Raw genomic sequence first — 15,154 nt, 5'->3', positions numbered from 1 at the left:
TTATCAAAGCTTAATCAATTTTTAAATAGAAATTGACAGTTGAACAGTAGAAAAAGTTTTACAGGACAGTTTTTAATTTTAAGGAAAAAAAACACTAAGAGAAACGAACAGTCCCTAAGCTTTACATTTTTTTTCAGGAGGTGAAAAGGAGGGGGGGAGGGTTGAGCAAAATTGAAGAGGCTAATATACAAAGAATCAGCAGAAATTCATGAACAGTGCCCAATGGCATTTTTTCTGCCTTATAATTGCCCAGAACTGGATCATCAATTAAACTCACGCATCTGCCAGTTTTAAGCGGGGAACAATATTCATTGATTGGAGTTCCTGAAAATTGAGAATCAAAACAAATTGATAAAAAAAAAGGTAGATTAAATCAACAAAATAAAATAAATATTGCATGGCATAAACAAATTTTGTAAATGTCCAGACAACACTGGCAACTAAAACAAAGATTTCCTACGCCACTACTAAGATGTAGTTGTACTATCCTAAAATAGGTTCTAGGATTGCTCATAATTGATTCTATAATACATATACAAGATTTCCTACGGTAAATATCTAAGATATTCTAACACATAATACCTGAATCATGAGCTTGCATGCATATGGTAGCTTCATGGTAGAAATATTGTCTCCATTCTTACAAGATGAACAAATACCAGTTTTCAGCTTATGGTTGTAATATCCTAACAACCCACATGCGGTACATACCTGTGTAAAAAGGAAACTATCTTAAGTCACTTTGATTTTAAAGAAGATAACAAGGCTACATAGCAGGTTGCCTCTAATTTTTTCACTAAGACGGCAATCACATTGAGGTAAATTGTCCCTTTTTAAGAGAAAAATCCAATCTGTAGACATTAAGACTAGTTTTGTCAATTCAAATGATTAATCAGTCAGCACATTTTTCACCAAATTTTTGAGAGATCCTTGGATTAATTGTCTTCGTAACAAGTTTGGTTCATATGATTATGACCTACATGTATGAGTATATGTCTAGCTCCAGTATATCCTGTAAATACAGTAATGGGAATATTTTATTATATTCAAAGAAAACTTTATTCCACTAGGTGAGGCCAGCTACCTGGATCACACAATGCCACTAACTAACTAGGCACAGTTAAAGACCAAATCGTCAGAGATATTATTCACCATAAAATCCTTCTTAACAACTTCCTCCAATGTCCTTCTCGGTCTACCTCTTCCCCTTTTCACAGGACTAAAAACCATGTAATTTATATTCCTCATTGGTGCTTCCATTGGCCTTCTTAGACATGCCAAACCACTTACCCGATTTTCTGTCATCTTTTCTTCAATCGGTGCCATGCCAATATCTCCCTGTAAACAATCATTTTGCATCCTGTCCTTTGCTATGTGACCACACCTCCATCTTAACAATATTATATCTGCTATATTCTCACCTTTTTCTCTTGTCCAAAAGCAATGACTAGAAACCTACCTCCTCAATATCTCCACTCTCTTCCCTTCCTGATCCCAATCCATAGAACATTGTCTCCACGTCTACCAAATGGTAATCTATAATGAAACCAATAATATAAGAGGCCTTTCAAATTTGGAAGAAAGGCTTAGCAGAGTGCATTTTCAGATTGTTACATTAACGAATTACAAGCAAGAGCCACAGTCTAATCCTTCAAGAAGGCCCCGTTTTCAGCACTGAAGCAGAGTTCAAAAGCTTCAAAATAAAGGCAAATGTTGAGCACGAGCTTTGACTCTCATTTAATTAAAACAGAAAACATGGGCTTTCAGTTTTATATTATTCATTAACCTTTTCCATTTAAATCATTATTCATGGGAAGTGCTTAGTGACACCATATGCAAAAAAGAGGATGAACATATGGAACCCAGTTGTCTACATAAAATTTCTTCTGTTAATATTGTAAACCATTCAATAATGGGTTTTTTGAAATCAGACTTGGATGGTGGAGTGACACTGTTGAAATGCAATCAAGAATGCAGACATGTGACATTAACATAAAAGTTCAGATTATTACCTGAACTTCAAAAGGATCACTAGACAACATGAGTCGCTCATAAATTAACATACTAGCACCATATGCAATCAAGCAATCACGTTCCATTTCTCCAACACGAAGACCTGAAAATAATAAGAAAAAGAGTGATGAGAAGCTCTACATACATTAATTAATAAATAAATATATAAAACACCATGTAGATTAAAGCCACAAAATAGAATTTTAATCACAATTATTTAAACCTGGAAACGAACAGAATAGCAGAAAATAAAAAGAAGTTTAACCAAATACCATTCTAGTAATGCAGGGGAACAAGAGCAGTGATCACAGCAACAATTTTCAATAACATGTAATAAAATTGTAAAACTCATCAAGAAAGTATAAATTAAAAACCTCCATTTCTAGCTCTCCCTTCTGTAGGCTGTCTAGTTAACATGACACGAGGGCCACTACCACGAGCATGCATCTTATCAAGCACCTGCTCAACACCACAGCTGTTACTTGTGAACTTTATACACAGGCAAGTTACGACTGATAAAAGAAAAAAGATTACTTTCCCAAGCAATTTTATAGGTTAAATTAAAAATCAGGTCCTCATAATTGACACTTTCAATTTTGCTGCATGCATGAAAAAATGTAACAAATCAACCCCTACTGTTATAACAATGTTGGAAAAATGCTGCCTTATCTAAAACTTTTCCTTTGCGGCATTTGAGTCCTCGCATGTGAAGGGTCCATCCACTTAACAAAGGCAAACAGTAGAGATTGACCTGTTTGCATTTATCATGTAGGAACCAAAATGTAAGTTTCTTGGTGCAAAGACCAAATTGAAAAATGGTGTCAAGTGTGGGACACATTTTTAGTTTAACCTAGTGTCAGATCAACAACCAAAAACAAATTCCAGTTCTCTTACTAATAGCAATATTCTACCACAAATTCACACTAGGAACAGAAAGATTCTAATTGTTTAAAATAATTGTACCTGAATATTGAGATAGTATTGAATTTGAGGTATTGTGCGAACTATTTGGTATAATTAGGGAAATATTTTCTATTTATGTAATTAGGGAAATTCTGCTCTTTTCCTTTATTTCTTTAGGTAAATTAATTCTAATCCTTGATTTAATCCCTAAACTTATGGGATTGATTTTCAGAATTGTATGTAAATATGATACAGTTATAATGGAATAAACATCATTGTTTACTTTCAACATGGTATCTGAGTGATCTCATCCTCCATCTGTGGGTTACAATTTTGTTGTTATGTTCGTAAAAATATGGAACAATTTGTTTGGTGTGTATCCTCCAACAATATATTTTCATCTCTAGTTTGCTCTATGACACTTACTGTGTCCCATGGACTTTTGGTTATGCCCTTTGTCTTTGGCTTTGCTTTGTTGCTGTTTGGCAGTTGCACTTGTTTTGTTGTTCCCTCTTGTTTGGCAGCTTCACTTGGTTTGTTGTGCCCTTCTTGTTTGGTTGAAATTCATGTGAGTCCCATTAGTTTGGAAATGGGACCCACCAAACGGGGAATGATACAAATATATTTAGAGGAAATCACATGAATTTCATCCAATAGAAGAGGATTTGTTGGAAAGAGAGTGTTATATAGTGTATTGCTAGCATTTTTCTTGGTATAATTAGGGAAATACACCCATTTATGAAAATAGGGAAACTATGCTCTCTTTCCATTATTACTATAAGGTAGATTGATTCTAAATCTTTAAATTTATGAGAGTAATTGTATCAGTCTTGTATATAGATATGGTAATGTTATCACAAAATTAACATCATTGTTTCATTTCAACAGATAGTAAAATATGTAGAATTAATTTCATGCTTAATAAAACAAGTTCATCGTTTCCAAAATGGTCAAAGGAGAACTGCATAGTAATATAGAGAAATGGACTAGAAACATATTTTGAGTATTTATGGGTTCCCAACACCCTTATCTGCAAACTGGAACATGGTATATTGTGGTTGGTACTTGAGAGAAAATATTTTCTGAAAGGACTTCACTAACCATATGTTTTAATTTCTGGTAGTAAATTGGACCCATGAAAATATATGCTTGCAGTGGGCAACCCGTAATACCTGAAAAAGAAAAGGCAAATTAGCACACCTCATAGATTGATAAATAGAAAATGGTAAACAAGATTGCTTGTATATATTTATTTGTCAATGCAAAACAAGAGAACTGAAACAAGCAATAAGTGACAGAGCTAGCAGCAAAGAGGTATCCTTGCGAACAAAGGCATTTCCCTCCAGCTATACACACAAAATAACCATAAAGTATGTACTAGAATAAAGACCTCCCATCCTTATTCTTGTCAAAATCTGTAAGACATAGTCAAATGCCTTATCATAAAAAACTGTTAAGTATATTGCCCTAAGAAATAAATTGTTCATATTTTATTTGCAATTTCAAACTCTCACCACAAGCAATGCCAAAAGTCCAATTCATAATCATTGTACATTCAACTTCTTATATAAAATATACCTTGACAGGCCTGACCAGACATTTGGCCATATACATATTACATACAAATCCCAACGGTAATAATTTTACAAAGTCCTTTTATCCACAACTTAAAATGATAACTAAGAGAAAATATAAACCTGAATAAATGAAATCTTTCCCACTGTAGTTGAAGCCTTTACTCACAAGAGTTTCACTGCAAGAGCATGAAGACTATTTGAATACAAATATGGATAAATCATGGAATGAATACCATACAAGAGACAATCAAGATACCTTATGGTTTCAACCTTGTCAGCATGACCACTTCTCTCCCCAAAAGCACTGCCGTAATGAAACCTACCACATGAAACCCCTGCTTTCCCCCCAAGAAGCTCTATCATCTTTCCAACAGTCATTCGACTGATACCATTAACAAAAATAAGTTCCCATATCAAAACTTTTTATATTATGGCTATGTTCGGCAAGGCATTTCAGCTAGCTTTTAGCTTTTTTACTAGCTAAAAAACTTATTTAACTGTTCAGTAAACAAGCTTTTTTAGTAGCTTCTAGCATTTTTTAAAATGCTACTTGAAGTAGCCTTTTTTGAAAGGCTGGCTTCTAGTTTCTAGCTTTTTATATTTTCTTCCATTTTTATCCTCAATATATTTATCCAATTTTCTAGTTACCTTTTTTAAATAAATCATGATTTTATTTTATTTTTTGTCATTTTATTCTTTTCAGTTACTTCAACAGCTAGTTTTATCGAACACTTACAATTTAATAAGCTAGCTTTTCAGCTTCCAACTACCAGCTTCCAGCTAGCTTTTCAGCTAGTTTCGCCAAACATAGCCTATTATTCATTAAAAATAATTTTTTTTGTAGGCAATAGGCATATAAGAGAAATCATAACTTTAGTTGACTAATAGTCTGACCTATTCTATAGGCTATCAAATCTAGACAAGTATTCCAACAACAGCCTTGCATTCCATAAAGGTCACAATTTTATTTATATGATGGAAGATAACAATAATTTTTAAGTTCAGAATTCAGATCTGATTGGTTATCCAAAGCAATTTGAGTTTATTATTTGCTTATAAGAAATTTGTGGCCTCAAAATATATTAACTGTTGTGTTGCATCATTAGCTTACAATTTGTTTCCTTTTATTTAGCACAGATTTGTTTCTCTAATTCCTTGAAATTGGTACAGATATGACTGTACACATTTTATTTGCCTGCAACTTTTGTACCATTGACATTATAAATAATATTCACTTTCCAATTTTCCAAGTCTTCCACAAAATGCAATTTTTTCCCAGTAGGAAAGGGGAAAAATGTTGACCATGTAGTAAAGCTATTCAGCTATGGAGTAGCCTTTGAACTTGGGTTAGATTCATGTCATTGAGGGAACAGAGAAGAATACAAAATCATCACAAATAAATTGTTTCAGTTATTTAACTAAAGAGGGTTCCCTGGATAGGTAGGTTCCCCACCTATATATCATGAGGACAAATGACACATAAATGAGTTATATTACCTTGGGAAACCATGAGGATTCATAATCAGATCAGGACAAATGCCTTTCTCAGAAAACGGAAAGTCTTCTTGCGGGACAATAGTTCCGCAAACACCTTTTTGCCCATGTCTGCTGCTAAACTTATCACCAAGCTTATGCAACAAATTCAGACTAGAAATTAATACACTACTTCAAACCAATAGCACTAACTCATAATAAACCAAAAACACTTTACCTCAGGTCTACGAGTGTGACGAATTAGAAATTTGATACACATGTTATTATCCTTATCCGAGCATAGAACCACCCTATCAACTACTTCTCCTCCATTACCCTTGAATGATTGTGCATTGGACCGATATGCACTGCTTAAAAAGAAAACATTAGAAAAAATGTGAACCAGCATATATCCAACAAAACGTTCCTACATTTAAACTAAAATTTTAAAAAAATACAAACCTATCTGGCAAATTTGCTGCAGATCCTGTTTTTGGAGTACGTGTATCAATCGGTGATTGTTTATTGATATAGATGTCATATGGCCTAAGAATTTCCCCAGGAGCAGCAATACCATCATCATCAAGTATCTACAGGAAGCAAGAAAACATCCAATGGCATAAGAAACAATCTTATTTCCCCTGGAGCAGCAATACCATCATCATCAAATATGGTAAATCTGTATTTTAGGGATTAATAGTACAAATATATCCCTGCTAATTATAGCCTTGCAGATTTCTCTCTAGTATCGCAATAGGATTTTATTTTCTTTCCTTTTTTTTAAGGATCCTAATTAATGTACCCAATTGATTCATGGAATGAAATCACCTTTTTCCCATATATTTCACAGATCATGTATAATTTTTTTTAGGTAATTGAGACATTTGTAGATATGCAATTCAATAGTTCAATAGTAGCTATTTACTTATGTTTTAAACAGCATATTGAATGTTAAAGTAAAGTAATGTAATAAGACATCAAAATTTATGCAATTTTGTAAACTTGACATACTTTATAAAACTTTAAATTTAACAATTAAATTTATAAAATTTACTTTTAGAACAGCTACCCCTTGTTTGGTTGTGAGAAAAGAAAGGGAGAGAATGGAAGTGAAAAGGTGAGAAAAGAAAAGAAGATAAATAGGTGAGAAAAAGGGTGGAAATAGAGGTTGTTTGGTTGAAGAGAAATAAACTGGAATAGAAGGAAAATATTTGAATTAAAGATGTTTGTGTTGAAAAAGCCGCCTTAATTGCAGACACCCCTTAAGCCTGCCTTAGTTGCGGCCTCTTTGGGGGTTGCCTGAAGTGCAACCTTGAGGGTGGTGGTTTAGAGGTTTAGTCCCACATCGACTAGTTGGCCAAAATAGTGTATATAAGTGGGAAGCAATCCTCACCTTACAAGCTGGATTTGTAGGGGCTGAGTTATGCCCATAACCCACATTCTAAGAATTTGTTAGGTAAAAAAAGGAAAAGAGAAAGAAATTAATAGAGTAAAAATACATTTTTATCATTATTATTATTATTCATTTTTTGTTTTATTATTTATTTATTTGTTTTTATTATTATTATAATAATAGAAAAACTTCACCAGGACCCACTGTTTTTGTAAATAATCTTTAGCTTTTGTAAAAACTTCTACCAAACTCAATTTTCTCACTTTCACTCTCTTTCTTCCCCTCCCCCTCCATTTCTACTATATCAAACACACCATTAGTGAAGTTTCACTTTACAGAGTTCAATACCTAATGTCACTTTAACCAACAGGTTATAAGATACATTAAACCTAAATCTTCAGCAAATAACTACAGTAAAATGAGTTAGTAATTAATTTCTATGAACTACGAAGACATTACCTGCATACGTCCAGCGGTGTCTGCAGTTCTATTAGGCCTAAGTATTCGGTCTGATGTGTCATTCGAATGCTTCTGAATGATGGCATTATACCTATACAGCAGGGAAGATCAAGATCAGAAATGCTACCTTAAAAAGCTTAGACAATAAAATATGAAGCAACCAAAAGCATAAAATCACCAAATAAAATTGCATACTTCTTCATAACAATACAACGACCAAACCCACGATCAAGAGATGCCTTGTTCATCACAATGGCATCTTCTATATCATAACCACTATAGCTCATTACAGCTACTGTGGCATTTTGACCGGCTCCAAGCTTATCATATCCAACCTAAAATGAAATAGATTAATCAAAGCCCTTCAATCATCAAGAAATTAAACAATGAAATTATACTCACCAGCTCAATTGTCTTAGTTGTAAGCAAAGGTCGTTGAGGATAAACCAGTAGGTAAAGCAAACTGTCCATCCGGCGCAGCTACAACAAGACCAAATAAGTTCATCAATTATGTACTCAGTATGGAATTTTCTTTACCCTGATCGACCCTGCTCTACTAAAAAGGTTGAGTGAAGCAATATAGGTACTCAACACATGATATGCAAACACAAGAAATAGTACCAAGCCACAAAAACAAAAAATCTGAAACTAGACATATTTTCGGCAGAGAAAAGGTGCTATAAAAGTCTCAGAATCTGCCATGTCCATGCTATGGACCAATGGGCAAACATCTTCATGAAAGCTCTATCTTCACTACAATTTGGAGAACTTGGTGACAAACTCTTTTTTTTCAGTTCTCTTTGATCCACACCTCCAGAATTTGAGGGGTGTATTAGAGTAATCCCTGGATCACTGCAGCTCTCTAATATTGATATTGATCAGGCAGTTACTCTACTGTTATGAAGTTAGTTTGCCTACAGTTCTTAAAGTTGGGTACCATTAGCTTATGTCAATTGTACAGTGGTGTACAGCTGTTATTATTTTAGGAAATTAATTATGTTGCTTCAAGTGTATAATGTAGTGTCTCTGAAAAGTTTCAAATTATCGAATAATAGAAAAGGGCTACTCAATGTACAAGGCTCCCACCAAGTGGAGTCTGGGAAGGGTAGATTACACAGCCTTACCTTTATCACAAGGCAGCAACTTTACTTTTGCGACAAGGCTCACCCTTATAAAGTTATCAAATAATATTTAAGACTTTAGTTCTACAATTTTCTCAAGTACTCAGATCCTGTAGTTACTTCTGGCCACAACATGAGGCCATGCATTATTATAAGCCTGAAACAAATAGTTTTTTATATGGATTATATAGAAAAGTAAGATAAAATCCATTTCTTGACTTTTAATTTAATAGCTTCGGCTTTCGGATATATAGTTACATGATAACATTCAAGTTCAGAATCCAAAAGTAACTCAATCATAATTCTTACTGTATATTCTTCCTAAAAGAGCCTGGGTTTAAAACTTACAGAGATATGCAATGGCCACTCTTTAACAAAAATGAAATACAAGGAAAAATATATGATTTATACAAATGTGATATAGGTATACATTAAAGGCAATATTCTCTGGCAGCTTGGTTCTTATGCAAATCTTTTGAATTTTAAATCTAGATCCATGCATGCATTAAGGTGAAATTAGTGAAAATTTATCCATTCAAAACAAAAATCTTAACTTTGATGATTTTTAAAAAATGGGAATATAATTTTATGGGGTCTAAAACATCATGCAATTGCTGAACTCAAGTCATATAACCAAGAAAACTTTACTTACCTGGTTAAATGCTATATTTCCCATAGCTTGCTTACCCATGGCACACTACAGTGAGCAAAACAATAGTAATTTCAGGTTGGAAGAGGAACACACTTCATTCATAGAAGTCCCATAGCTCAGGTAGTTATACATAGAGAGAGGGAGGGGGGAGGAGGAACCTGATACGTGTTTCTAGGTGACTGATTATGATGAGGATATGGAATTAACCCTGCAATAACTCCCAAGATGGTAAAAGGCTCAATCTCAATATGAGTAGTTTCTGATGTGGCATCTCCTTCATATAAAGCAATCTAGGGAGAAAAAAGGCAACTGAGATTATCAGTTATCAGGAATAAGATAAGATTTCATAGATGAAAGAAGCTAAATGTAATTAGAGCAGAACAAACCAAAGCATTGTTTTCTTCATTAACATCAAGATACTCAAGCAAGCCATCTCGTAAAAAATCATCAAATGTGCATACTCCATCCTGAAAAAGTATAAAATTGAATTTTCACTTTGTTTGTTTCCAGGATGAAACCATATGGTACACTTACCATTAATTCTTTCATATGATGCTGTTTGATTCTTGATATTCCCTTGTCAGCAATGACCAGGGGACGGCAAACTCTACCACCATCAGAAGCTAAGTAGACACAATGCTGCAAACAAGTTTTTTCCCATTAAGACCAGCATCCATTCACACATTTTTGACATTCAAATAGTAGTTGAAGTACAATAATTAAATGGAAATCATAAATATTATGATTTAGAGCAAACATGTACCCCTAAAAAAGTAAAACAATACACTAGAACCAAATAGTATTTTCTTGAACTAAACAAAAATTCATCAACCACAAACCAAATAATCAAAGCATAAAACAGGAAAATAACAGAAACAAAGGGGGTAGGCAATGGGTAAAAACCCCGAACAGAATTATTTACCTGCTTTTCATTGACATAGACAGACACAAACTCACCAATTTCACCTGCTCTCCGCAACTTTCTAATTCTAGTAGCAAAATGCTTGAATAAAAAACAATGTTAAGGTTAACAATAAATAATAATACAATCATGAATGCATATTTTTTTACAAATTATACATTTGATGAAAAAGAGACAAATACCAGTGGCCTCCTATGCTTGCCAAGGATTAAACCATTAAAAATGACAAGAAAGGAATCCGGTGTATGAAGCTCCTCTGCAAAGAGGTGTTCTATGCGTGCAACATCCAAAGAATAGAACTGTCACAGAAACAGAAACAGTGAAACACTATAAAATGCTTTGCATCTACAGCAAACAATGAAGTATATGGAAATCTCCTGTATTTTACATCTATATCAAACAATACACATTGAAATAGCAGCACAATGACTATTTCAATCATTTTTTCATAAGAAAAACTTTTCCAGAAAAAAGGGAGGAAAAAAATTTGGAAAAGATAAGGTATTTCCCAAACCAGGGGGAGGGATGGGATACTTAATCTTGGGCTTAAGCCCAATAATTGAGCTGAATAGGATAAGGATATGTTAAGAGTTATTATAATAAAGGGTTTTAGAAGTTAGTTGTATGTATATGGGCTTGGCCCACATGCCTTTATGTACATAATCTAGTAATATAAATATGAGGGTCACTACACATTGGAGTGTATCCCGTTATAGTTTATTCACGCGCCTCTTTATTTTTCTCTCTCTTTCTACATGGTACCTAGAGCTGGGTAGGATTTAGTGCCATCTTCAGCAGCCTTTTTCCACAACCCTAAAAAACTCCACAGATTAGGGAGATCACAACCCTGAACGCACGTGTTTGGCAGGTGGCTTTCATTTTGGGGACAAAGCTGAGTGGATTCCGTGGCAGTGGTGGCATTCTGAGGGGTTACAGTGTGACCTAATGCTTTTTTTGGGTCAAAATTGTTTTTCATTGATTGGATGGTGGATAACAATGTCTAACAGTGAAGGCAGCTCCAAATGGCATACTACTGTGATCATTACTACTTCCTTGGTTCCTCCAAACTAACCGATATTAGATGGTGAGACCCATGAAGTGGAAATATTTGGTTGAGGTTAGTCTTGGAGGGATGGGTAAGGAAGATAACTACATGTTCGAATGAGTTGAATGCAGCAGTGGTATGGAATATGGAGGACAAATGGATCCTAGCCTTACTCATCAATTCTATTGACATACAGACTCATATAGTTATTACTCATTGTAAATGGATCCTGACCTTACTTGTCAATTCTATTTAGTGTGAAAACATAGTTGTCACGGTGGTTGTCAGCGGTGGAAAGGAAGACACCAGTTCAGCATTGACAGTGGTGGAGGAGGAATTTGATCGGAAACCATGGAAGCTTGGACCTAGGGATCAAACAGGGCGCTTGATACCATAAGAGAAAACTAAAGAGAAGATTTTATGTATTCTGTACAACAAACTCCCAATATTACAATGGAAGCAGAACAAGCCATTTATAGCTGATTTGTTTGTACAGTAAAGATCCAACTACCTAATGAGAGCTGGTTACAGTATACAGCTGTCAAACTAACTGAATTAAAAATACACATTACGACAACTACACTGACTACTGGAGTAAGACCATACTCTAAAATAATATCCAATCCCCCCCCCCTCTTAAGTTAGCTTTTGGATTTAAAGAATAGGGACTCCGACTAAGCTACGACTTACAAATGAACTAAACTATTTTTGCTAAGAACATAATGAATGGTGATAACTGGCTATGGAATAGGGATCAACGACTGTCATATTCAAACATACAAACATTTTACACTAATTAGGCAAAAAGAAAGCGATTGTTCTTTGTCAGCCTTCTAACAGCTTATATTTTTAGTTCAATTAAATTAGTTATTGATTCAGTATCAAAGCCCTTATGACCAAGTGCTCAAGAGATCAATGATCTATGTGTGGTCATAATTAAATTGAATTTTAGCCTCAACAGAAATTTTGAAGATGCCATAAATCCCACTACCTGGATATAACATCTATAAGTAGCTTACAATAGTCACAATGATAAATAGTAAGTAAAGGAAAATTTCATCAACCTACAATATCACAAAACATACCAGAGAAATCAAGGGCTTCTCCTCTTCATCAGTAGTAACATGAGTCATCAAAGCCAAGTTCTTTACTAGTCCACAAGACTCACCTTCAGGGGTATCACAAGGACAAAGCATGCCCCACTATCAAATGGAAGAGATCAGAAAAGAAGGTATGAGTTTATAAGTAGATAAGATATTATAAGTTAAAGTAAAAAGAGTAAAAAAAAACTAAGCAAAATAAGAATAAAACAATAAAAGTCTTTTCCCACCAAGCAAGGTCAGGTACAAGGATCAAACAATCCCAGCATTTTCTATCCAAAACTCATAAAACATGAGAATGATCCATCAAAATAGATACAAAGTGGACTGAATCTCACCTGGCTAGGCTGCAAAGCTCTAGGTCCACTTACTTTCCTGGACTTCTCAAACTGTGGTGAGACTCTTGTCATGTGGCCCAAAGCACCAATAAATGATAACCTTTGTAACACCTGTAAAAAGAGAAATTTCATCAGAGGATATATGTCTTATGTGTTAGATAATTCCAAGCCCCATAATTGGGTCCCTTGGTACATGAGCAAGAGCAAGTGACTTTGTCATAGTAAGTATCAAGAGAAAGGCAGGAAATATTTGAAAGGGAAACAAAATACAACCTGTGTCATTCCTTTCCTTTCCATTCTGAACCTTTTAATTTCAAAATTACCCGTGGAGAGAGTCCTTTCCAGACCTAGAGTGATGATACTCCGAGTCCTAGTAAGAAGCTATGAACATTCCCAAAGAAAAATGTAAATAGAAAATCAGACATGCTAAGATCAGGTCGAAAGAACGCAATAAACAACAATTGTGAACAAACATGATAAAATGATAAAATCAGCACAATTTATAGATATTACGTTGATAACAAAATAAAGTTTCAGCAACATTTCAACTTTGAGATTCCCTGCAAACTATCACTCTGTCAAGATCAGAAGCTAGCCAAAAAATCACATTTTGTTCTGATGTTAACTACTTGTCAACTTCATATGTTAAAACAATGAGAAATTGCTCCTGGTTTTGTCTCAAATAACAATATATTTGCACCTAACATAGATTGTAATAGGTTGACAATCAAAATTATAGCCAGGATTTTCACGAACAATAGTTGTCAATCTTGGATACCAGCATGAAACAGCCAACTCTGAAAAGTCTATAGCAGGATAGCAGGATAGTAGGAAGGCAGGATGGCTGATATTTTAAATATTATACACTAAAAAATTTATACTACACATATAAATACTTTAAAAAAATCCATGATAAATAATAAGTCACTTATTATTTTACCCAAAAACTGCATTAGAAAATGAGGGAGAAATCACAATTTACCCAAAAAAACACACCCTAAACAACATTATTTTAGTGGTGAAAATGGATTTTTGAAGCCTATATCATGGTATTTCCATAAGAGCACCTGAACAGCCGCTATGGCGGCCGCAATGGCTGCAATTGAAAACCTATCCATTGTTTGAATCCCATAGCAGCCTAAAATAATCAGTGACTTATTATTTATCATGGATTTTTTTTCTATTTTTTAAGTATTTATATGTGTAGTGTAAATTTTTTACTGTGTATAGAAAATGAGGGAGAAATCACAATTTACAAAAAAAAAACACCCTAAACAACTTTATTTTAGTGGTAAAAATGGATTTTTGAAGCCCATATCATGGTATTGCCACAATAGCACCTGAACAACCGCTATGGCGGCAATTGAAAACCATTCTGTTATTTGAATCCCATAGTATCCCAAGGCTGCTCTGCTATAGCACTGCTAGTCCGCTACAGCATTCTATTGACTACTATGTCACTAGCTTCTGGCTTTTCGGTTAGGAAAAGTTTTAACAAGACACAAAAGGGACAATCATGCATATTAAAAAGAAAAAAGAAAGGCATCTACTTGGACTAACAAGCCAAAAATTACGAAAAGAATCAGATGGAAAGAAAACCTTATAAAAGCAACTCTTTAATGTGAAAAGCTAGAGGATTCAGGACAGCTTTAGCAAGATTAAATTAGATTAAATTAAAGAGTGCTTACAGTACATATGTCAAAATTCTTAGCCTTGTCCGGCTTATCTAACATTTTGTCTGTCAAGTTCTTAACTTCGGTTGTCATTGACTTGAAGAGATCCTACAACAGAAAGAAGAATATCAATTAATACAATTAAATGTACAAAGTAATGAGTATATCTACAAAAGCAAGGTGTGTTGTTATCCTGATATTATTGATTTCATAAGAGAAATTACAATTGGCTCAAATGAATCTCTGTGCACAAAGAGATATATAATAGAACAGAGACTCTAACTAACTGATAGCTGTAAGCAGCTGTACTAACTAGCAAGGGGCTAACTCTAACTGGTAGAGTTAACTTACAGAGTATGCACTCACACACACCCGCAAACTGAATGGGACTGAGAAACCAAAGGGAGGAGCTAAGAAACTTTAAGTTTGGAACTTAGAAAAGAAAATCTAGTAGATGACAAAGGTTTGGTGAGCAAATCAGCCCA

General features: G+C 34.3%; 1 protein-coding gene across 6 annotated transcripts in view; it reads right to left on the bottom strand.

Annotated features, from left to right (window-relative positions):
• The window catches only part of LOC114407564 (DNA-directed RNA polymerase III subunit 2-like), a 27,919-nt gene continuing 12,765 nt past the window's right edge, over nt 1–15,154 (bottom strand). For 4 of the 6 annotated variants that reach the window (XM_028370723.1, XM_028370731.1, XM_028370715.1 and 1 more), the window contains 23 exons: nt 14,685–14,777; nt 13,270–13,377; nt 12,997–13,107; nt 12,644–12,760; nt 10,696–10,812; nt 10,514–10,594; nt 10,126–10,230; nt 9,978–10,058; nt 9,750–9,881; nt 9,592–9,636; nt 8,221–8,298; nt 8,014–8,153; nt 7,819–7,909; nt 6,429–6,556; nt 6,205–6,334; nt 5,991–6,121; nt 4,750–4,875; nt 4,614–4,669; nt 4,018–4,088; nt 2,388–2,472; nt 2,013–2,116; nt 583–711; nt 1–324 (listed from right to left, as the gene is read on the bottom strand). In XM_028370723.1, coding sequence (XP_028226524.1) covers nt 274–324; nt 583–711; nt 2,013–2,116; nt 2,388–2,472; nt 4,018–4,088; nt 4,614–4,669; nt 4,750–4,875; nt 5,991–6,121; nt 6,205–6,334; nt 6,429–6,556; nt 7,819–7,909; nt 8,014–8,153; nt 8,221–8,298; nt 9,592–9,636; nt 9,750–9,881; nt 9,978–10,058; nt 10,126–10,230; nt 10,514–10,594; nt 10,696–10,812; nt 12,644–12,760; nt 12,997–13,107; nt 13,270–13,377; nt 14,685–14,777 — 2,310 coding nt within the window. In that variant the 3' untranslated portion in view covers nt 1–273. Of the gene's footprint in view, nt 325–582; nt 712–2,012; nt 2,117–2,387; nt 2,473–2,649; nt 2,765–4,017; nt 4,089–4,613; nt 4,670–4,749; nt 4,876–5,990; nt 6,122–6,204; nt 6,335–6,428; nt 6,557–7,818; nt 7,910–8,013; nt 8,154–8,220; nt 8,299–9,591; nt 9,637–9,749; nt 9,882–9,977; nt 10,059–10,125; nt 10,231–10,513; nt 10,595–10,695; nt 10,813–12,643; nt 12,761–12,996; nt 13,108–13,269; nt 13,378–14,684; nt 14,778–15,154 lie in introns of those variants that run through there. The other 2 variants (XR_003665659.1, XR_003665657.1) reach the window with 2 other exon arrangements.

The sequence above is a fragment of the Glycine soja genome, chromosome 1 (assembly GCF_004193775.1).
Source record: "Glycine soja cultivar W05 chromosome 1, ASM419377v2, whole genome shotgun sequence".
Lineage (NCBI taxonomy): Eukaryota > Viridiplantae > Streptophyta > Magnoliopsida > Fabales > Fabaceae > Glycine > Glycine soja.
The sequence above is the reverse complement of the archived record's forward strand: the minus strand, read 5'-3'. Positions and strand labels throughout refer to the sequence as shown.